The sequence below is a fragment of the Triticum urartu genome, chromosome 1, assembly GCF_003073215.2.
Source record: "Triticum urartu cultivar G1812 chromosome 1, Tu2.1, whole genome shotgun sequence".
NCBI lineage: Eukaryota > Viridiplantae > Streptophyta > Magnoliopsida > Poales > Poaceae > Triticum > Triticum urartu.
This window is the reverse complement of record NC_053022.1, coordinates 151,451,114-151,476,181: the sequence shown is the minus strand read 5'-3', so window position 1 is coordinate 151,476,181 and position 25,068 is coordinate 151,451,114. Positions and strand designations below refer to the sequence as shown.

The 25,068-nt window shown below is 44.6% G+C and overlaps 1 protein-coding gene across 2 annotated transcripts; it reads right to left on the bottom strand.

The window, feature by feature from the left end:
* On the bottom strand, positions 1-24,316 carry LOC125552199 (ubiquitin carboxyl-terminal hydrolase 9-like). 2 transcript variants are annotated; one of them, XM_048715686.1, is made up of 13 exons: positions 24,013-24,315; positions 20,837-21,061; positions 18,089-18,233; positions 17,549-17,608; positions 17,338-17,433; positions 16,475-16,876; positions 16,259-16,399; positions 13,872-14,042; positions 9,290-9,547; positions 9,044-9,189; positions 1,093-1,641; positions 724-1,000; positions 1-610 (listed from the first exon to the last, which is right to left on the bottom strand). In XM_048715686.1, the coding sequence occupies exons 1-13, from the start codon at positions 24,159-24,161 to the stop codon at positions 431-433; spliced, it is 2,799 nt and encodes a 932-aa protein (XP_048571643.1). In that variant the 5' UTR covers positions 24,162-24,315; the 3' UTR covers positions 1-430. The 2 variants fall into 2 exon arrangements, with proteins under 2 accessions (XP_048571643.1, XP_048571651.1); XM_048715694.1 differs by lacking the exon at positions 20,837-21,061 and having other exon boundaries at positions 24,013-24,316.
* Between the last annotated feature and the right edge of the window lie 752 nt (positions 24,317-25,068).

Genomic DNA, 25,068 nt, shown 5'->3' with positions numbered 1-25,068 from the left:
TTCACACCCGTTGTCTGAAAGTTACTACTAGACAAAGTTTTTAAAATATTAAGTTACATACAGCATATCAGTTTCAATAGTTTCCATTCAGCTGGATACATTACCCGTTTACCAACCTCATTGACACCAATAGTGACAGTGTTTACCAACCTCATTGACACCAATATTACCTAAGCCCACAACGCATCCTCAGAAGTTACTTCGACATACTACCTGTAGCCAGCTACACTTCAGTGTTTACTTGTCAAGATGAATCCTACTTTTAAACCGACAAGACTGGAGATACTGGAAACCCTAACCTTCAATTGTTCAACGACCTACCATACACCAATAGTGCCCCAAAACCAGCAAAATTGCAGTCAAACAATATTCGTAGCACGAGCACCATAAGTGCCACAAAACCAGATGATACTGATGTTCGGACTTAAATCTATGCCTCAAGTGAATCAACCATATGGGTGTTGACTGGAACAACATCGGACATTGCACAGGAATTGCCATCAACACGTCGATAGAAGAGCAGATAAGCAGCAGATGTCCTTGTTTCCTCTTCATTGACAGAGGAGACATGACTATCATCAAAGTGATACCAGCTATCTTCTTCTATTAACTGCAAGTGTAAAATGGACAGCAAATGAATTTCAGGCAACCCACATGTGATTCTACAAATGGTATGCAAGACATTGATGGATAACAATATAGCACAAAAGATGGGCCAAGCACCTTCGCGTAGGCAGAATAGTGACCACCTCCCAAACCACCATAATGATTTATCACCGCATAGAGTTCATAGATGAGGGGCTGGTCGCCTCCTGATGTGTGCTTTGCGTACTTGGTCATATCGAGATCATGGATTGGAAAGTTCACAAAGGTATCAAGCTTATTTTTCATATAACGGCTGTATGAAAACCTCTTTAAATGGACCACCAATATCTCAGGCAACCTCCACAAGTCGAGTTTCTTCCTAGCCTGTCTGTGCTCCTTGCAGCAAGGACAGTACCTGTTGCAGATTGGCAAGGTACCAGTGGAAGCCATCAGACTGAAGAAAGTTCGAACCAATAGCTGGACTAGTCAAAAGAAAAAAATACTAACCACATGTCATCAGGGCCTAGAGGTTCGTCCTTCAGAAAAGCATCTAAGCATGAAAATAAGTTGACTGCTTCTTGCCGTGTTTTCTTTGACATAAATCCTGGCTTGAAAACATCAGGAAGATCATCCATGTATTTAAGGTTATATATTTCATGTTCTTTATCAGACCAACCCATCAGTAACCTCATAGGCAAACCAAAAACTTGATCAGAATCTTCTTCTACAGGATTTCTTATATGACCTTTATCATCACTCAAGTAAAGCTTAAACGGCAAAAACTCAGCATCACTCGTTGCTTCATCCACATTTGACGTAGAAAGACCCTTCTCACATGAGGCTCCATTATCCCTTGGTACAATACCATCCAGACTTGGCCTGCGGCCATTCAACAGAGACTCACCTGGAGCATGCACTTTTGCTCGTACAAATGGAGCCAGAACCGCAGAGACAGCCGCATAAATATCAGCTTTTCTTGTTGAGTCATTGGGAATACAAGTCACAAGAGGGCTTCCAATGAGCTTCCGAGCATTAAACTGGGGCTCTGGAGTAAATCTGGGTGAATTAACAAGCACATACCAACATAAGCCTAATTTGGAAAGTAATTCTCACATCCATACTGACAGAATTATAAAAAAAATATAGCATCAAAGAAGATGAGACATAAAATGAGGTATAGGTGATCTCAGTTTTCTGTGCTATCTGCAAGTAAAAATAATGCAAAAAATTGTACTCCCATCAAATTTGAACTAAAGCCACGGCACATTATTTGGATCAGAGGAGTACTACAGAAGGAAAAATCTATTTTTTTTCGAAGCGGAGGCAAAGATTGCCTCGTCTATTAATTAAGTAGAAGAGAATTGCCCGGTTAATTACGGAAAACCAGGCAAAAACCCACCCTAATACACATGGCAAAACCCACCCTAATCGACGACAAAGTCGACCTGCGGCCAGACAACGCAGCTCCAACTCTGACGAAGAGCTCAGAAGAACGAAACCAGGCATGGCTGGCGCCACAGAAGATCGCCGAACGGGCTACCTGCAGCCAGTCATCGTACACCACAGGGCCTCGCCGCCGCAGCTTCGACTCCATAACAACAAGCAAACCGAGGCAAAATCGTGGACACGCCGGAGAAGAGACGACTACCACAACCATTGCCGCGTCGCCGACATCACTTCCACCATCATCGTTGCCACAGAAGTCTGGTTGCGACAGAGATTCTCTTGGGGCCGCCGCCCCGACATCCACCGCTCCGTCGCGCCCAGCGCAATCAACCGACACCGCCTTCCGGGGCCACCGCCCCGACATAACACCGCTCCACTCAAGCAGCAACGCCGCACAACCCAGCTGCCCGCAGCCCATGCTGCTCAGGGCAACCGCTCTCAGACCACGAACGTCGCACCACAACCAAGGCCGCCGCCCCGACGTAAAGTCAGACCGCCCCCTCCCCGCGGCGCACCGACCGAGCCGACACCCCCACCGCCCAAGCGGGACAAGGATGCCACCCAACCAATGTCGAGATAGAGCCCCACCTCATAGAGCTGCCACTCACATTGTTCCCGAGATCGCCATCTCGACGCACAATCAAAAATCATCCGGAGCCGCCGCCCCGACATCCACTGCCCTCGACGACAAAGAGATCCGTGCAAACTGCAATATGCTGACTCTCCAAGGCGATGCCTCAAAGAAGGAAACGACGTAGCCGCCGACATCGCCCGCTTCGACCGTCCGAAGCTAGGGATTTCTCCCAGAGAGTCATGCAAAGAAGCACCATGGCAACACCTTCAAGAAGGGGAACGACACCATGGCCATGGCACCGCTGTTGCTGGCACCGACCCAAGGTCAGTGCTGGACTTTCGTCCGGAGCTTTTCTCCACACCTCCGAACCTGAGCAGATCCGAAGCACTGCGTAGCACACAATCCCCATGGTCGACATCCACCGCTCCACCTTCCCGCTGCACTAAGCACCGCCCGAGACGGAGAACAACCACGGTTCCCAGCCGGCCAGCCACAGCCATGAACCAGACACGCCAACGCACGCCACCACGCGCCTGCCGGAGACCAGAATCCTCAGAACCACCACACATGCACCCTGCTCCGAACCTCCAACATCAGCCACTGCACCCTTACACGCACAGCGAGCCACACAGCGAAGAGCCGTGCAGACCCGCCGCCGCCCCTGCCAGATCCACGCCTGCCCAAAGCACCGCAGGGAAGATCCAGCGCCCTCACACCGCCGAGCCTCGTGCACGGGAGAAATCCACCGTGCCAGCGGCGTCACAGCCCATCGAAAGACGCGTGAGGTCGCCGCTCCAACAGTCGCCGCCCCCTACGGCCGCGCACCCACTACCACACCAGATCCGGGCGCGGGGGCCCCAGATCCGCCGCCCCGCCGGAGGTTGGGAGTGGTGTAGCACAAAGCTTAAACCATTAAAAAAACATTTACTGTGGCAGATCATAAATCATAAGAGCATCTCCAACAGGCGCCCAATATCAGCCTCGCACCCAAAAAATCGCAAGTTTAGCGCGCATGGAGCTAGAAATAACACTCCAGCGGACGCTGCATAATAGAGCACGCCGTAAAAAGTGTTCAGCGCGCAGGAAGAAACTGGACCCGAAGCCGTATATTTGGGGCGTGAGCTCCAGCGCGCCTAACATCCCACGCACACGAAAAAGTGCCCCGTGCGTCCTTGGCTGCCGTCGGCCTCCTCGCGTGCGCACGCCAGCCCGCCAGCCGGCCACGGCCACGACGGCGGCGTGGGCCGGAGGAGCGCGGCCACTGACGGCGGGTCGGGGCGAGCAAGGGCGGCGCGGTGAGCAGGCCACGGCCACGGCAGGGCGGCGAGGCGAGCGGGGCGGTGGGGCGAACAGGGGCAGCGGGCCGGGGCAAGCAGGCCGCGGCCCCAGGCGGCGGGGCGGGGCGCGGGCGCGTTGAGCAGGCCGCGGCCACGGGCGGCGGGGCGGGGCGCGGGGGCGGTGAGCAGGCCGCGGCCACGGGCGGCGGGGCGCAGGCGCGGCCACGGCGGCGGCAGGGCGAGCAGGCCAAGGCCACGGCAGGGCTACCAGGGGAGGAGCACGACCACGGCCATGGCGGCTGCGGGGCACGCCCACAGCGGCGAGCAGGCCACGGGGGCGGCGCGTGGCCATGACCATGCCGGCGAGCATGCCACGGGTGGTGAGCTGGGTACGGGCGCGTGAGATTAATTTTGGGCGTCTGTTGGAGATGTAGCTGGGCAGTATATTTTTGGGCGTCTGCTGGAGATGTCCAGTTATCCGGCGCGCTAAAACGCTATTTTGGCGTTGTAAAAACTTTTTAGCGCGCTGCTCCGTAAGGCGTCTGTTGGAGATGCTCTAAGGGCATTCATGACAACAAAATGTAGAAGAATATGTCTTGTCCACTCCAAATCTCGTGCTCTCGACTGCAGAGTTAGATCGGAGTGCTGCCACCCCCTCCATATCTTTCGACCCCTTCCACATCTCAATCTTCCTAACCCCATTCTAAATATGCAGCCGTACAGTAAGTCTACCATAATGTAAAGACTCTACACGCCTTTTGGCCATAAGAGACTGAAAGCACAATCAACACTGTTGTCAGCCTCTAGCCGCATGTAGGCATTTTAGAAGGGCAAGCACCAGCGTCAGCCGGCTGATACTCACACGGGATCAACCGGCTCGATGGCCACTCGCTCAATTTGTAAGCCATATGATTATTTCATTAGTCAAACCAGAGCACCGTTTTGGCGACCGTTGTGTGGTGCTGAGGCCAAGGACGCACCGTTTCACAAATCAAGTGGGCGTCAGGACCCCACAATACTAGTTTAATGTATGTTATGTATAGCAACTACAGATTGTAGCTAGCTGCTCATATTGTAGCAGCCTCACACAATCCCCAGATTTTAGTTACGTATCAAGCCATTCATGCTCATGCTGCATGGCCCCTAGAGCCTATCTTTGTCGTCAACGTTCATAGAAACATATGCAACAAAATAGAGATAATCTATATCTTTGCAGTAGCAAAATATAGAGAGGTCGTCTTGCAACAACAGCACCGCTCTTGTACGGGCGTCCTTTTGTCTTGCAGCAATGGGCGATCGTCCTTGACGCCTCATCGTCCCACTTGCAACAATTATGACCGTCATTATAATATGTTGCGACTAGCTTGCATCAATGCCTGATGGATGTTGCGCGTGGATCATCCGGGTGATTTGAACCATTTAGCTATACAACAAATCACCATTGATCGCAACAAAAATCTTGACAAGAAAAACATCCAACATATGAAGTATGAAGTCAAACACTTGCAACATTCACCCATGTATTTGCAGCAAACGCAAGTACAAGTTTACAACATGTCAACAAAAACCATTACCATCGGAGCGGCGGACAAGACATGCTGAATGCACTGGCGGAGCTACGGCAAGGCCGAAGTATTCACCCATGTATTTGCAGCAAACGCAAGTACAAGTTTACAACATGTCAACAAAAACCGTTACCATCGGAGCGGCAGACAAGACATGCTGCATGCACTGGCGGAGCTACGGCAAGGCCGAAGTGGCCGTGGCCCGCCCAGGATTTATGAGTGTTTTCTTTCATATACTACTATGCATCGGTAAAGCCGAGTCCACTGGCAGACCTAGCTAAGGCCGTGATCCCCTTTACGCCCGATTCTGTGCGAGATTCACACGACTTCTCGACCGCTACGATGTAGTGACAGGTTTTGAAATTATGGGCCACAAGGAGCATCGGCTGGAGGTCTAGTTAGTTCTTAGTTAGCAAATTGACAGCCCTACATGGTATTTAGACCCGTATTGCCAAACCGCTCCATTGGAGATGCTTGTCGTGCTCATGGCATCTGCCGTTTGTTGAGTTTTGATGCATCCTACTTGTAATATGTATTATATACCGATTTAGATATGTTTTATCGAAACTAACTCCAGCTTTTGCTCATGTGCCAGGAGAGTGCTGAGACATTTTTTATTAAATCAAAATCCTTATTTTCTTGCATGCGGCAAGTCATCTGGGTTGTATGGCTGGCCACCAAAATGTGCACCTGTAATTTTGAAAAAAATGTGAACTTGTTTGCCTGGCCCGCCCAGCTATTTCTGTGTAGCTCCGCCACTGGCTGCATGGATCGGATCAGACGCCTCTAGAGTCGTTGGATCCCATGCGCGACAACCATCTAAAGTGGTTGCTTCAGTCATTCATTGTAACCCGACATGTTGCGCTGCTGGATGCAACATGATCCATGTTGCGCTCGGGAAAACATTCGTGGGCATCCACCCTGATCTGACCCGTTTGCGACATAAACCATGTTATGTTTGTAGGTTGCAACATGACCAGTGTTGTGTTCGGAAAAAAAATCCTCCACACCCTGACCCCCATTTGCAACATGAGCCATGTTGCGCTCGTAGGTTGCAGCCGGAAAAATCATCCACACACTGATCCTGTTTGCAACATTAGCCATTTTGCACTCGTAGGTTGCACAATGACCTGTGTTGCTTTGGAAAAAAGTCCTCCACACCCTAACCCCAGTTTACAACATGAGCCATGTTGCGCTCGCAGGTTGCAACAGGACTCATGTTATTTTGGGAAAAAGTACTCCACACCCCGACGGCACGACACCCGTTTGCAACATGAGCCATGTTGCATTCTTTGAAACATGACCCGTGTTGCTTCAGAAAGAAGTCCTCCACACCATAACCCCATATACAACATGAGTCCTGTTGCTCTCGGGTAAGGTCATCCATTCGCAATATGAGTCATGTGCTCGCTGGTTGTAACATGACCCACACTGCACTCGGGAAAAGATTCGCTTCTTGCGCCTGGAAGGGAGTTGCATTGGGGACTGTTGAAATATATTGCCCACCTCCCTCCATGAGTTCGAACTTTTGGATGAGTTGGCTGGAGCATGAATTCAATATGGTATCCGAGCCAAGAGGTCTTGAGTTCAAAACCCTGCCGACGCAGTATTAAATAAAACGATTCTGCGGCCTACATCGATCCCACGTCTAAGGACTAAAATAGCCTAGACGTGAGGGGGAGTGTTGAAATATATTGCCCACCTCCCTCCATGAGTTCGAACTTTTGGATGAGTTGGCTGGAGCATGAATTCAATAGGGACCATCTGATCAAAATCGGACCTGAAGGACACGGAGACAGCCAACCCTCGCCGAGTTATGAGCAGGCTATTTACAAGTGTTTTCCATAAGCCATAGGATGATTGTGGGGACGGGGACGGCACCGCGAGCTCGCCGGTTATTCGCAACATTATCTGTTGTTGTAGAGGTCCCCGGTGCTGCAAACTCCTCTGACAGAAAGGACGTTGTCGCTATTGCGAGGGCAGCGCTGGACTGGGTGGCGACGCTGGCGAGCAGCAGCGACGACAGTGCAGTAGCACCAAGGAAAAAGCACATCAGCGGGCTGGCGCATGGGCTTGGGGCGAGAAGAAAGCACACCTCATAAGCTAGGAAGGTACGACAGCATGCCAGCCACTGTGCTCCGACCATAGAACTAGAAGTATTAAAAAAGCCAAATTATGTTTAGTAGAAGGTAATGTACTAGTAGGGATCGCGCACATGCACCTAAGTTTTCATGCGGCCGTACTACTTGCGATCGAACGGCCCAGCACACGACAGATGCAATCAGCAAATTAGTCGGTTGAATCCAATATTTTTCCTTTTAGAAGACCCAATTCTGATACGTATAACATTTATGAATCCTTTTAGGATCAACGCTAAAAAGCAACGGTGATACCGATGAGGATGTTAGCCATAGAATCAAAGCGGTTTGCATGAAGTGGCGGCAAGCATCTGACACCCTCCATGGCAAGGTCCCACAAAAGCTCAAAAGTTCTATAGGACGGCTATCAGACCTGTGATGCTATATGGAGCGAGAGTGTTAGCCTTACTAAGAAACAAACGTACCCAACAATGTGCATGCTAAGGTGGATGTGTGGCCATATAATAAAGGACCGAATTAGGAATGACGGAATACATGCTAAGGTAGGGATGGCACCGATTAAAGAGAAGGTGGTTAGGATAAAATGCACTAGTGAATGAATAGTGGTAGTCTAAAGACTAGCAAAAATACGAGGGGGGTAGGGGGGCGACCGATATGGTAAAAAGAGACTTGAAGGATTGGAATGTGCCCAGGGATTTGGCGCTTGATAGGACTGTGTATGGAAATCAATGATAGATGTACCAGAACCTTAATTTGCTTTCCTTCACTTTGTTTACTTCTACATTCTCTCTTCCTTTTTGGGTTTTTGATGTTCTGCTTGGGATAAAACGCTTTGTTGTTATTTTGAAAATGGTGCGATCATTGTAATGAACACATCTATGCAATGGATGCAGAGTAGGGCCACTTAACTCTCAAGTGTCTTATACTCCCTCTGTGCCAAAATAAGTATGGCTGATTTAGTACAACATTACAACTTTGTACTAAATCAACGACACTTATTTTGGGATGGAGAGAGTAACAAATATCACAAGGAAAATGATAAAAGGGCTCTGTTTGGCATAGTGATGCCTCTCCAAATGCACGTATGTGTTTCTATATAGATATAGCAGTTATTTGGAACTTGCAAGCGTATTTTTTAGGTGTAAGAAAAAAACTTACTAGAATTTAGTAAAAGTCAATTAAGTTGCTACATTCCAGCATTTGGGGCAGCACACACATAAACCAAAAACTAAGCCTAAGATATGAAAAAAATACGGAATAGATAAATCCCGAACGTTCGGAATGTAAGAATGTCATCCCGAACGTTTTTTGATGGCAACTTTAGTTGCTGCGAGGTGGCAACTTTGTTCCAGTTCGATTTTTTGTCAGAAAATTGCCATGTTTTGTCAACAACACCTTGATTAAAGTTGCCATGAAAAGAGTTTGGATTAGCATGCTTAAATTCCGAACGTTCGGGACTTATTGAGGTCCAAAAAATAACATTCGCATGACTCTCACCTATCCACATTCCGATGTAGGATCTCAATCCTCAAAAGTTTTTCATGGCCAGCAGGAAGCTTATAAGCAACAAGCTGATCACCATCTTTTATAATATTTAGTAGCTCCAATGGACTGAAATAACGGTATATCCGATAATCATATACCTGATAAATGTCAGTAACCATTAGTTAGTTATTTGCTGAAAAAACCTACACTCGAGTTTCACGAATGACTAGGCAAGTAAAACATGACAAGTATTTTTACCTCTCCAAGTAACAACGTCTCAGACTGTTTTAAGCAGCACGCATCACTCAGGGCTTTACAAAGATCTCTGCAAACTCCATTTTTCGGTACTGTAACAGTGTAAGGCATGGGAAGAGAATCCCCAGTACCACTAAATACAGTCACAGTCATCATTCGAGTAACAGTTGAGGGTAATGGTAGCGATAAATACATGAATGGGTCAAAGGTAACAGAGATTTTGTTGCATTCTGGACAGACTAAGGTGGACTTGTATTGCCCCTGAAACAACAAACAAAGAAATTATAGTTATGGCAGAGAACACGAACAAAAAAAACTTGTTGGTAGACAGTCCCCGCATATGAAGAAAAAAATTGTAAGATAACTGACTCATAATTCAAACAAAGAGCGCTAATTTAAATATTATAGTTAGCTTTATTTTTGTTCTCTATTTCTAAATGCCACCCACCAAATCATGGCCACCATGTTCCTGAACCAGAGCAGCAACTTTGCCATGTTCAACAATGGGTTTTTCTCTTTTTGTTTTATTATGAGATCTAAAGTCTCCTAATCAATAAATCAGCACACAGACCACTAACACATCTGATTTGGACACCATGTGAATTAGACAAAACAAATTATGCATGATGTTGGAAGGCAATGGAGATTTCATGAGATAATATGGCTCATAATAGCGGTGGGCAACCCCGTCAACTACGCATACAATCTGACAAGTGTGGCATATCTGCTGTTGCCTAATCGCACTGCTCCACGCAGATCGTAGCTTCCGAGTGGTGATTATTAAGATAGTCGTTTAACCATCTATCTGAAAAGACCGATTTAATAGGAAGAGATATATAATATACTTAACACACAGATCCCTTCGCATCCGATGTGGATATGGAATGATCAGCACCTACCCTCACGGGGGGAAATGCGGGGTCCGAGACTTGAACCCAAGACCACAGCTCTGATGCCATGTTAATAGTCATCCAACCATCAATCCCAAAAGACCGATCTAATAGGAAGAAGAGATATAATATACTAAACACCATCACCCCCCCCCAAATCCCCTCTGCATCCGATGTGGATATGGAATGATCGACACCTTGGCCCACGCCCGACGTGGATAAATGCTTGGGGGAGATACGGGGACCGAGACTTGAACCCAAGACCTCAGCTCTGATACCAATGTTAAGATATGTCATCTAACCATCTATACTGATCTGATAGGAAGAGGAGATATAATCCTATATACATAAGAGAGTGATCAACACCTCGGCCCACGCCCGACGTGGATAAATGCTTGGGGGAGATACGGGGACCGAGACTTGAACCCAAGACCTCAGCTCTGATACCAATGTTAAGATATGGTCATCTAACCATCTGTACTGATCTGATAGGAAGAGGAGGTATAATCCTATATACATAAGAGTGATCCCCACTAACTTATTTATGTCAACATGCAAGCATGCCACCTCACCATACAATTATGAACGGAATAAGGCCCACCTTAGCACGCAAACCATGCATGGAGAAAGACCCACCACAACATTCAATCATGCATGGAAAAAAGTTCTCCATTCAATTATATTCTACTTATATTCAACAAAGATTTTGCAACTCTACATAATCAAATACAACATGTCAAATGTATTTAAATTTTTGTTCTCATGTTATCAACCCAATTTTTTGTCAACCAATTCCCGCAACAACGCGCCATGTATCCTCTAGTATACTTAACCCCCCCCCCCCCCCCCCCCCCCCCCCCCCCCTATGTGGATATGGAATGATCAACACGTCCACCAATGCCCAACGTTGGCGTGGATAAATGGTTGGGGAAAATGCGGGGACCGAGACTTGAACCCAAGATCTCAGCTATGATACCAATGCCCCAAAAGACCGATATGATATTAAGAGATATAATATACTCCCTCCGTCCCATAATATAAGAGCGTTTTTTACACTAGCGTAGTGTAAAAAACGCTAGTGTAAAAAACGCTCTTATATTATGGGACAGAGGGAGTACTTAACACCCCCCCCCCATCCGATGTGGATATGGAATGATCAACACCTTCCCCCGCGCCCGACGTGGGTGGATAAATGATTGGTGATTGGGGACCGAGACTTTAACCAAAGACCTCGGGTCTAATACCATGTTACAATATAGTCATCTGACCATCCATCCCAAAAGACCAACCTGATAGGAAGAGGAGATATAATATAGTACTTAACAGTAGTAATTAGAGTATCAAGAGAAACCAATTAACCTCGAAGCATCTCCACCCAACAACATGGTGAATGCCTGGAACCTAGGGTCTCTTGGATGTTCCGCAAACTTAGAAGGTGATCACAAGTAAGGGTGGGAATAAAAACTGCCAAACCAGAAACCAAACCGACACCGACAACAACAAAAAACACTTGCACTAATATATTCACTTGTTACTGTCAATAACCGAGTTAAATTTGGTTAGTTTGGTATTTTATCTCGATTATCCGACCAGGAACGAACATCCAAAAGCCTGCCTCTCCTATGGGCCAGCCAGCTGCAGGAAGGCCCAAACCAAACATGATGCGGACACGAGCACGTGCAAGAGCTCTCGAGACCGAGGTGACATCTCTCCTTAGTGACATTCCGTATGACCCACGTGAGACATGGCTACTACCTAAATCCGGAATGTTGTGTGTGCTTAGGTACCAAGAGGACCCTCTCAGAGACGCTCATGATGATGGACAAGTCCCCAAGTGCAAAGACATCGAGACTCAAGAAAGAGAACCGTCAAGATGCTACAGGACTCGGACATCCGGCCCCTGGCGACTTCACCCCCAACCGCAGTCCAGCCGAACACCAGCTTCAGGGCCCGGACATCCGGCCCGAGCCGCCGGACATCCAGCCCCCGCCTGAAAATCCGGCCAAACCCTACAGCACGGAAAGCCCGAGCCAGCCCGAACATCCGGCCTGTCCCAAAGCCCCAGCCCGGACATCCGGCACCTGTCTACGCACAGTGAACGGGCCGAAGGCCCATGTATCCCTCCAACTCGCCCCAACTTGTACTAGGGTTAGGAGAGGATTAGCTCATTAGAGATAGAGCTTTGCTCAGCCACTTACATACTCCCATGGAGATACATACTCCCATATATAGACCTCTTCATACTCCATCTAGGGTTAGGAGAGGATTAGCTCATTAGAGATAGAGCTTTGCTCAGCCACTTACATACTCCCATGGAGATCAAGACCTCCATGTGATGAACTAGCTACCGATTGTATCCTCCCTTGTTGACTTTGGATCGTGTATCTCTCTGTGTGTATAGCACATGTGTGATTCTGTCTTGTCTATTTGAGTGATTTCCCTCTTGTGTTCTTCGTGTTCTTCCCCGTTTCCCCTCCAAATCCCCTCCAAATCGTGAAAGATCGACACCATAGGGTTCCACCCTACATCAAAACATAACGCAATATTTGGCATTCTTGGTAAAGTGTGCAGCTGCAGGAGAAATTAGTCCCACCTCGCCTAGCTAATCAGAAGGGGGCAGAGACCTGGCCTATATGAGGGAGAGGTGTGTGGTGAAAGGCACGCAACTTCATGGTGGATATAACGCAAATTAGCGAACAACGCATTAGGTACGAACTGAAAAGCGAACCGAATTAGTCGGTTAACCAAATTTTCAGTGCTGTTTTATGCTGCCATTTTCGATTAGCATTTGTCACTAACCAAATTTGCAAATAAACCAAATTTTTTATTTCTATCAGACCTACTCATAGGATGTGTCATGTACTTTTGTGTGCGTCCTTTCTTGTCACATTGTGAGGAACAACAAGGTAAGCAACTGCAGGGCAACTATTATCTGTTCTTGGCCATCAGATAGGCTGCAGGACGGCAGATCGCTGTGATTGCTTTCTCTTAGGTTCACCTACTACTATCTCCATAAGAGCAAGTCACCCAATTAGAATTCAGTACCACTTCCCAAATATAATCAATGCCAACAAGCAAAACAAGTTTTCTGACACTGAAGGACCTAAATATCAAGTTCAGGGACCTACTTGAACCATCTATGCAGGTTTAGAAACCAACGGTGCAACTCTTAACAGTCGATAATCAAACTAGTAGAAGATCACAATCCTAGCCCAATTCAACCTAGGATGTGGCCTAACACCGTGCTGGCAACTTTGATTCTCGCATTGACAACTAAATAATACCCAGACAAAGAACAATGCAGTCTTTAGGATCAGCGACCACAAATATGATAAACATCATGTGATAAATATAGATGGGCTTTCTTGTTGAATGAAAACTGAAATTTCATACATTCTGCAAACTATATCTATAAACACATAAAATCCAGAAGTAGTATATGAGAAAGTAACATCAACAGTGTCGGTTACAGCATGGACAAGTTCCTTGTGTCACCTAGCAGTGGTTAACTTTCACTAGTACGTCCGATTATAGTTAACTTAGCTTTGATGAGCTCCCATTATTATAAAATACCTAAATAACAGTAAAAGGCATCGAATAGTTTGAAAAGGATTCAAAATAAAGTAGGATTCAAACAGAATAGTTTCTCCAGGTAAGCATGATTATCTGATCATTCAAGTCTAAAGATTACTTACCTGGAACTTATCTACTATTATGGAGTCATTTCGAGCTTTATGGTAATTCCAGCATTCTTCAGCAAATTCTTCATCAGGACGGTCATCAGCATCCTTTGCTTCTATATATGGTTTCTTCTTCACGCGATTGAGATCTTCATGCAGACCATCCAACAGAAATGCAAGCAACTCCTGAAGAAAAGAGAGGCAATTCTTACGTAAGAAAAAAGGGTATATTTAAATGTTTCACAAAATGTAGCAAAACAAAAACAGAAGGCAGGTCGATATGTACAAGTGTGCCACATGCAAGGATTTGTACCGGTCCTGAGACCGATGAATGTGACAAGGTTGGGGGTACAGCTCCGAGGAGTGAAGGTTGGTGTGCCATGGTGCTGAGGATGAGAGGGAGAAGGTTGGGGACATAGATTACATCTTTACTAGTTTATTCTCATTTGTTGGATAATCCATATGGGGTACATCATGTCCCTTTTACAGGGAAGACTCGACTTGATGCCTAAGAATATATCTTGAGTTTCGTACCAAATCATATCTTCATCTTCCTAACTAGACCAATCTCTTTCCTATCTAAATAGATACCCTTACAAAGTAAACTACTATAATTATCTCTAGTGGACTAAGGGCTGAGATCAACGCCTATCGAGGAATAGAGTTATAGCTAAATGAGATGAGACAGAAAATGTTGAAAAGTATAAAGGAAAAACTTTTTCAACGGAGCAACAATGTGGTTGATGAAATCATTTGACATTTGTTTGCTTTGTTATCTGTGCAGGAAACTGGGATGTTCGCTCCTGAATGTGGTCTGCAATCATATAATTAGGTATTTCGCTCCTGAATGTTACATGACTCTTAACCATTTGCCTTGCATCTTCTGAACGTAAAGTTTTACTTACTATGTTTCCAAATTAGCCTAAATACACTATGTGCATTACCGGGCAGTGGTAACATGGAGTGAATTGCATCTTGATGTGACATGAGTGAGTTCCAGTTTTTGCTTCAAACTTGAAAATACTACTATATGCTAACCTCAGTAGCAAGATGAATAATAACAATCCTGGAGTAAGTTCTCATTGTTTGGTCAAATTGACTTTGTATGATAGAATTGGCAAGATATTGGATAGGAAAATTATGTGTAAACTTTCTATCTTTTATGTGTGCAACTAGATAATTTCACATCATGCATTCCGCCTGTAATTTTGTAGAAATGTTTTCCAATTTTTTGATGGTGTATTGTCATTTGTGATTTTTCTAATTTTGTTGTGTGTGTAATAAGTTTGACCTGATTTATAGGCAAACAGTGTGCATGCAAGATTACTAGTGACATATAACATCTAAAACCATTGAAGACTTAGTGATGGGCACATTCAAAAGAAACCATGCTCTTACTTACAAAGAGCATAGTATATATAAAAAAAGTAAACAGGGAAGTAGATCTCAACAAATGGGTAACAGACACTGAGTTGTAGATAAGAAAGTAGATTAGAAGCAAGAGTGGTCGAGTGAAATAGAATAGAAGCATACATCGAAGAATATCAATTTAACTGTGGAAGGAGATTATACTCCATACGAAATATAGGGTGCATTCTGCTTTGCACTTATACTAATGAGACAAGATTGCGGCTAACCTATTCGGTCAAAAACAGAAGTGGCTAAGCTACCACTATTGCCATGTCTAAAGAACTAACAACGCATGCATGTATATAATACAAAATAAAGCAGGGTACATATTAGGGGTATAGAGGGAGCAACACACTTTGCATAAGATTATAAAATCCGCCATATATTTAAGATGCACCTGGTATTTCATATCTTTAAACCAAGTGAGTAATGACAGTAAATGGGTATGAACGAAACAAGCTGTGGAGATGGAAGACATGTATTTCGAATAGGCAGAACTGAGATCATATAGTCAATGCTTCAGGAACTGAGGGTCACAAATGATACTAAGTAATCAAAAGGGCAATATGGTATCGATGCCATATGGATGCAAGCTTGATCAAAGCAGAGAAAATGATATCACATCTCAAAAAAAAGAAAAATAAACAGGGCATCATGAATTAGAATCTTTGTAAATCTAAAACAGAAGAGGATATCTTCTAATATCTACAAAATGATACAAAGTGAGATACCTAGCTGTACAAGAAAATCGTTAGATCCATTAGAAAATGCACCAAAGAAAAAAATGCTACAGACTAAATTCATTAGATTGATTAGAAAATGCACCAAAGAAAAAAATGCTACACTACTATCCAAGTATATTATAGTATTCCACGGTAAAAAAGAACCAATACTATAATAAACTTGGATAAATGTGTTTAATTCTTCCAAGTTGAAATAGCATAAACATCTGAAGGACCAACGCGGACCAATGCATTCTGAGCAACACAAACCTGAGAATCATGCTGATTATATCCACTAAACTGAGGAGCAAAACGAGAAAGTTTTGACTTAAATGCACGTGGAGGTACAGAAGTGCGACCAGCGGTCCAAAGTTTTCTCAGTAGTTCAGCAAATGCTACTGCAAGTTCACCCTGCATCATTAAAATTCCTCAAATATCATGAATAACAACATCATGTGCCCCAAGTGGGTAAAAATGAGCTCGTACCTGCAGCCCAAGCGGATTTTCCGTGTTTATCTCCTGAGTGTACTCCTTCAAAAAATACTCCACCAGTGGAGGCGTATGGACCAAAGACTGTATGGCGCTATTCATGAAGCATGTATTACCCAGGTTATGTAACCCAGTCAATCCATGGATGTCATCTTTTGTTCCATTGCTGAAATTACTATACCCATCTTCTGTGTCCCTTACTAAAGGATTAAGGCTATTATCTTGTGAAAGACTGGAACCAATTCCAGATGAATAGCCATTTGAAAAGTTAGGGCCTCCAGCAATTGAGAATGATGATGACGTGGTAGGTTCCAGTGGAAGTAATGCTAATTCATTGCTGGTAGATCTTGTACAATGATCGGAAGACCAGATATCATCTGCACTAACCTCCAAGAGAATCTGTAAGCATAAAGCAAGAACGAAGGAATTTCAGCCAAGCTAGAGAAAATAGCAAAGAAGTTACAGGCCTGTAGTTAACACAGGGCAATCATGCACAACGGAAGTATATAATTTGAGAAGGCCACAAGCATTCTTGCATAAATAGAAAGGGTTGTAAGTTTCAACCCAGCCAATTATTACATTTACATACAGCACCAATAAACTCAAAACAGATTTTCATCTCGCAACTTCATACCAGTGTTACAAAAGGAGTTATACCATATGATAGCATACTAAATGTGCACAAACGTTAGAGGAGAAGCAAACTTAATGGTTTGTCACTACTTGATTGTGGATGCTATACTCATCTATAAACAGGTGACATGCAACAGCAGACCATGAACAGGACCCATGCTGTTGCTGAGCATAACAGGAACCTTCAAATGTTTCAGCAAAGGAGTGCATGAAAAGAAACATGATACCTCTTGATCCATCAGAAGTTGAGCTTCCTCAAGTGTCTCATTGCGATTGGTCAACTTTTTGTTCTTCAACTTTTGGTAATGATCCCAGATGTGAACCTGAACCATTAAAACACAAGGATCAAAGTCTGGATGGTACAAGCAGACCAATGCTGCAGCTCTACTGAAGATACAAGGCACAATATGTGAGATACATAGGTGGTAGTGAGTATACCTTGGACTGCTCCACAGACAAAAGTGAGCAAACCAATCTATAAAGCTCACTAACTTTGGCCTGGAAGCATCAGAATGCAGGTGTCAAACAATAGATGACTGAGAATAAAATTGCTCATAAAATTCATCTTATTTCAAGGCCACATTAGTATGTAGTATCATCTTGTAACAAAAATTTGTGCCTTCACCAACAGCAAACAAGTATGAATACCCAGGATAGTGTTCCAGAGAACAAGAGGAATAAGGGAAGAAAGACCAGCCCAATTGTGCCTCTTTTTCTTTTTCTTTTTCTTTTTTTTTTGGCACTACCATCCCAAAGGAGAAAGTCAGGGTTTTACGTATTATCTTCAATGCATACAATACAAAAGATGTTTACAACTACTACTAGCCAACTAAGTTATGCAACATAGCGGTGTAATCTACTGGTCAGCAGATCATCTATCACATGTCATAAAGATATCATAACAGCCTTAATTTGTATGTGGATAGATAGTTACACATGCTCATCATATTTTAAAAGAATATGTTAGCTCCAATTCACCTTCCTACTTAGTTTGATGGTCCGTGCAGAGTTGTCTCTTTCATCAATTAGTGTCAAATGAAGGGGATAGACATCGACTATGTATCTCCTGGAAGCTGGATCCTCACATATCACTTTCCTAGATATCTCTGGTCCACCTTTATACCTGAAAATATCAATCCACCTCATAAGTAACAGATATGCCGAAGATTAAATAATCTAAGTACTCCTCAGTTAACAAACAAGGGACGCTAAACTTCGACCGCCAATATCCTTTTAAACATTTAAAATTAAAATTAGAAGCTTGAGTATCATATGGATAGATTTGTCTTGAAAAGTATATCAAGAACATTGTAACTCTCATCGGCTATAAGTCCACTTACATGGCATTTTAGCCAATGTGGAGGACACAGACAAGATAAAAGAGGAGTGGGCTCTCATGCAAGAGCCCACCTCTACAAGTGCTTCTAGGTAAAAATATTAAATGGAGGAAAGAGAAAGGGAAAAAAAAAGCCCTTCAGTCCCAAACAAGTTGGGGTAGGCTAGAGTTGAAACCCATTAGGGCAGTCCCAGTGCACTTTATCTTAAGCTATATCTAATGGCATTAGATAGATGTTTAGATATAAGTAGTCCCACACTCCCACTGCACTATATCGTGTTCTATCTAAAACAACATCATTTTATGTCTTGGATTTGGTGCTAAGATCTACTGCCTATAGATTTTTGTGGAAGTCAAACTTTGCCAACTTTGACCAAGTGTATAGAGAAAACTGTCTAAATCTACAATACCAAACATGTACATTCCAAAAATATAACTCATGATGTATTCAATGATGTGCATTTGGTATTTTAGATGTACCTACTTTTCGCTATAAATATGGTCAAAGTTTGTAATGTTTGACCTTTGCAAAAATCTATAGGCACTACACTATGGAACGGAGCGAGTATTATAATTCGGAACAGAGGTACTGTATCTAGATTAAGATATATGGTTGCTCCATCTTTCCTCATTACATAGAGCGCCACATCAGATTTTTACCTATGAAACCATGCTAAGATATAAGCATTGGTAGTGCCCTGAGGTCTCAAAACCTAGTCATGGTTCTGCCACGTGGATAGCTAACTTCCAGACACCCCTGATGATGACAGAGAGTGAAAAAAAAAACTAACCTAATAGCCAACTCTATTAATGTAACTAGAGAATCTCAAGCAGATCCGCTAAAAACGGTACCGCAAAATCGTTTTAGGGTTCCCCAAAAAACGATTTTCTGGGAACGCAAAGGCTCCGGCGGAACAGATCCCGTAAATCTCGTACTGCATATTTAAAAACATCTTCGTGTTAGAAAATAGTTCATCACAACGGTAGTGCATACATAGGAAATACAAACTTCGCGCTACAAATTAAACCTAGAGTTACCGGTCACTCGTCAACGCCGAGGTAGAACTTGGTGACGGTCTTGCGGAGCAAGGTCGTGCACCCCCTTGGTGGCGATGAGACAGTCGGCGGCACCTTCTTCTCCGGCCGCCAAAGCTTTCTCCGAGGCAACGAGCTCGCATCGGCCTCCCGGCACCTCTGGAAATGCGGAAAGAGTTGCTCGTGGAGCTCGTGGAAGCCGGCCCAAGGGCTCAACCCATCGGGAGAGCAGCCCACCGTCACGCACTTGCTTCGAGCGACATGGCTCGACGACGGGCAGGCTGGAGCTGCTGGCCTCCGTGTAGTGTCATGCGAGCTTGCGCAGAGGCGACCCGCCTCGGCCGCCACGCCCGCCAACACCACCAGCCATCAAGGAGAAGAAAAAACGAAGGAGATGCGGCAAGATTTGTCGCCGGAGTTGGGGAGGGCTAGCGGCAGAGTGGGCGGATTGCGGCGGAGGGGGAAGGGTTTGCAAAACAGGGCCGGCCCCGTACATATAGGGCCGGAGGGATGGACATGCGGGCCGCCTGTAAAAAAATTACGGGTCGGGCTACGTTTAACGGATCATTTCAGGCCAAAAAAACGAGATCCTGCAAAACAGACAGAATTTTACGGGCCGCCGAGCTTTTGCAGAATCTGCTAGAGATCCTCTAACAAGGCTGACTTTTTGATGACATGGCAGTTTTATATAGCCAGCTGTTGGCTCTACTATTATTCTTTCTCTCATAAATATCAACCAGCAGTATAAATTTCTAGTTACCCCTTAAAGACCGTGTTACCGTACAAAACATTACTTATTTGCCTGTCAACTAGAGATGCGTCAAGTATTCTTCTGTTCCCAATGTGTTGTTCTAGCTTTCCAAATTTTGTTCTTTCTCATTGCACTTTTACCCATTTTTTTCACTAAATACGTGTTATTGTAGCACTCCAACTTTTGTTCATTGGCACAACATTCTTGCCCCTTCTCCTTATATACCCCCCATTCTCATTACTCCATTGGCATCAGAAATTAAACATCTGCAACCTATACCTACTACTAGTTGCAACTTCCAAAGATGGAACTGATCAACATACATTTCTTGATTGTGGATGCATGCGCATGGGTTACAAACCAACCACCAAGGAGCAAACACACACCAAAAATGGTGGGATATACATATACAGAAGTATTTACATAATGTGGTCCAAAACTACTAGTGGCAGGCGAGAGAAAAATAAAAGGCAACAACTAATGTCAACAAGCAGGATGGTGGAGGTGATATTATAGGTCTAGCCAAGTTCCTGCTACAAAGTGCAGTAAACAGGGCTAAAGAAACAATGAAAAACATATATTGCGTGCCGTTGCAACTGCATACCAGTCATATAGTTTTCTCCAGACATCTTGTGGCACCAAAGTGTAGTCCTCCCCTTCTCTTAAGGTTCTTTGGAGCTCTGTATCTTCACTGCCACTGCTAGTTTCCTCCAAAACAAGCTTTCTGTTATCAATCTCTCCAGGTCTACTTGCAGGTTGAAGAGGAATGTCAGTGTCATTCTCCCCATAACTGAGTAAGCCCACATAAGATTGCCAGTTGGTCCACCAGCTGCAACATTTACACAGCAGGCAGTTGAATGGCCAAAGCATGGAATTGAAATGTCCAAGTAATTATTTCAATGAAAAGCAGATAGCTCTATATTTTAACTTCAAACCGGCAATACAACCTCGAATGCAGATATGATATTTACAGGCACAAGTGCAATCCAGAGGTAGTAATACTTACAAGCAACCTAGAGCAAGAAGGGCATCTGGATTGAATTGTTTGAAAACATAAATATAAACACTGTTGTACACATTAATTTGCAGGGTTTTAAACGGAAGTTGCAATTTCCACTGCCAGTGGATTGGATGTCAATTTATGTGTTCACAGACAGTAATATTGAAACACATGGTCCTCATCGTAGTTCATTTACTCGCTCCATATTGAAGAGTGAATTCAAACATCTAAGAGTTCTCCAATACAGACAAGTTGATGGAAATTAGAATAAAGGACAGGAAGTCAGGAAACGATTCAAGGCTTTAAAGTCCCTCAGTTGGTTCCAGGCCTGTTTGGTTAGCTACCAAATAGTGGCACGTGTAGTCGTGACAAAATGCGGCAAGCCACACTTTATATGGCTAACAAACTGTTGGCCATGCCTTCAGCAAGTTTTGGCCTAACATTGTCCTATGACACGTTGACTGCAAGGTAAGAAAAAAGTGTGGTGAAGCAAAACTCTGGCACGGTTAGTAAAACTTGCCTACCTAAGGCCCGCACAATGTTGTAGCGAACCAAACATGCGCTTCATGTTTTCCATTAACGTATTCCTAGACTGAAGCACGTGTAGGCTGGGGAGGTCACTTCCTTGTTATACTAATAAATAGGTAAGAAGGAACAGACATTGTTATCATTCCTCTACAACCTTCAGTACGGCTTTATACATCCAGTACAAACAGAATAACAGTATGAATGATGGATACTCAAAACGGCCCCCAAGCACATGTGAGCCTGACAACTAAGCCGCTCAAGTGTGTGGAGATGTACGCCACGCAGTTTATAGGAGGCTGTATTTCTGCATATTCTTCTGCTTTGTTCTTTAAAAATTCTCACCGCTGTGCACGAGGGAGCATGCTCTCTCTGACTGGTCCCACGAACTTTTCAAGGGTGCGTTTACTTTTTACCAGTCTACCTTGTCATTAACACGCAATTTACCTCCGAAAAAACACTCGGCTTACAAAAAACTGCTATTCAGAATGTCATAATAAATCTTAACATGATTCATTCTGATTGGAGCAAATTTCTCGATGCACCGTCAGGATTAGTTCATATGCATCATCCGTGAACAAATGTGTGACCATTAAAAAGAGAGCTTCACCAGTAGGATTAGTTGATGCCTCATCCATTAATTTTTGGAAGGTTGATGAAAACAAAATGATTTGGACAGCGGAACCAATTGATCCATGAACAAACAAAATGCATCACCCATGAACAAATTTGACACCAATAAGAAAGTAGCCTCACCGTCCAGTCTCACCGTCATGTAGAAGGATTAATCAAATCAACGTAACTATTATAAATTGCAATGCTGCCGCATCAAACTAACTGATTTGTCATCAGTTGAAAGAAGACCCAAAAAAGAAGAGGAACAATGCCAATATCATAAAGAACGGCGAGATGCCACCGTGTGCTCCATTCCTTCAAGCATTCCTCTGCACAATTTTGCCTGACGCACACGGTGATGAACATTCCCCGGGACATACATCACTGCAATGGATCTGGCTGTGTTCAAGCAGGAATACATGACACGTCAGATCCATGTCCGGGGGCGAGGGGCACACCTGAGCTGCCCTCTCCATCTGCCGGAGACGAGGGATATGCCAGGTTCATGCGTTTTGGCCACCGGAATCGACGCTAACTACGGATCTGGGTTCTGCAGATCCGTGTGTGTTGTGAGTGCTTGTTGTGGTTGTGTTGGGCTTGTTGTGCTGTGCCCGCAGCTGAACCCGTGTGCGTGTCTGTTGGACCTTGACTGTGGTGGCGTTGTGTGTGTTGTTCAGATGGTACTTTGTTGACTTTGTGCTCGGTGGTTGCTTTATTTATAAAGCGGGGCGAAAGCCTTTTTCGGTATCTGGGTTCTGCAGTAGTCGTATCGGTGGAAACGACCTTTCCCCAAACATAGTACCCCATCGCCACTAGTCGCTGACAACCTCCCAGTCGCCACGAACAAGCGCACCAGGAAATCGAGAGGATCGATGAGAAAGGAGATGAGAAAAGCTGTGGCCTGAGGCGCGTGCGCACACACACACAGGGCAGGAGAGAGAGAGAGAGAGAGAGAGAGAGAGAGAGAGATGGGAGATAATGGGAGAGAGAAGCCGGAACACATATTGTCGTAATTTGATTTCCTCTAACTCAGCATCCTTAACTGGATGCCAAATCATATGAGAGTATGAAGGAGGCGCAGACATCTATGACGAATGAATCGCTATATACACTCATACATAATATCTGCTCAATGAACAGGTGAACTGTTGAGTTGTCTCTAATATCATAATTGCAGTCCCTCGCAGATAACCTATCAAAATGTACCACCAGATACTGATAGTCAAAACTGAGATAGCTAACAGTTAAGTGCACTCCTATTATAACAAGGCATAGAACTAAGTCGCTCAAATAATCTGCAATAGCCAACATAAATGAGAATTTGTCTTATATCATCATATAGGACCATCCACTACAAAACCTACGATTTCCAGATGATACAGAGGCAAATCGAGAGGGGTATCACGATTAGATTATTATTACTACTGCGCAACACAGACCCGAAAACACAAAGATTCGATCGCGCCATAACACAGACTAAGACGCCAGATCCCATATCCCAAATCCCTAAATTGCTGCCCGGCGTAAGATCCGCATGGCATCCGCCTTATCAACCGGAAACTCGAACCCATTCCACGAAGGAAAAATGCGCAGAAAAAATTAAAAGTGTAAGTAGGAAGATGGTCCTGCACTGCGCCCACCTTTGTGAGATGAGATAGCGGAGATCGCCGTTTTTGACATTCGCGTCGGCCTCCCGCGTGAGTGCGTCGACGGTCGCCCTTTCCTCCTCCGCCGTGCACGGCAGGCAGCTCGCCGCCGGGAGGAATCCCTCGGCACTAGGTATCGTCATCCCCCTCCAGTCCAATCTCGCACCCAACTGAGATCGACTCGAATCGGATCGAAAGGAGCCCTACCTAGGGTTTGGTAGCTCGAGCGTTTTATTTGGACGGAACGGGAAAAGGCGAAGCGGAGGCAACGGAAGGAGAAGAGACAACAACGTGAGAGAGTGTGTATATATATCTCTATTTATTCTTTTCTTCGGACGAGGCGTTTTGGAGCCCGGGAGTGAAAAAAATCCTTAAAAATACGAAATAAATTTTAAAAAATCAATTTTCTTTTTTGTGGAGAAAGATGACTGAGTGTGTGATGTCCATGCCAAATCTCAGAGCATTTAAATGTCTAAGTATCTCTCGGTAAGAAAGAAAATTTTGGGATACGTGAAAAGGTTTAATGTTTGTGTATTGTTTGGATCCGATTTTGTTGTTTTTTTTTTCTGAGAGCTACTCAGATTTACAAATGCTTTAAAATTTGGCACACAACTCACATACTAAAATATCTTCCACGCAAAAAAACGGACTTTTTTTATTTTTCTATTTTTTTAATTTAATGTTACTGGGTGCAGATGAGTCGGGGCTTAGAATTAGATGTTTGTTTTTCATCTTCATATATTATCTTCTTCTTATCTTATTCTACCTCTATACAAATTAAGCTACAAAAACGGCATATATTATGATACGAAGGGTATCGGTTACAAATGCGGGGGAGTGGCCCACCAGAGGCCTAAGACTCATATAAGGTACGGCCCAGAAGGTAGTGGGCCAAGGGGCTTAACCTTTGGCCCATCAAGGAAAAGGAGGGTGGCATGAGACCGTGCTAAGTCCCAACAGTCGGATACCAGGCCACTGTCGACCACCAGAGACTCGGCCGGAGACGAAGGAAACAGTCAGCTATGTCCTCAGTCGGTGACTACCTAAGAT

Excerpts from the sequence above, each read along its gene's own strand:
- LOC125552199 (XM_048715686.1), bottom strand. The coding sequence starts at position 24,161 with ATGACGATACCTAGTGCCGAGGGATTCCTCCCGGCGGCGAGCTGCCTG. Across the intron at positions 18,234-20,836 it reads TGGAGAAAACTATATGACTG|GTATAAAGGTGGACCAGAGA; the intron begins GTATGCAGTTGC and ends TGATATTTTCAG. Across the intron at positions 1,642-9,043 it reads CTACATCGGAATGTGGATAG|ATTTACTCCAGAGCCCCAGT; the intron begins GTGAGAGTCATG and ends TAATTCACCCAG.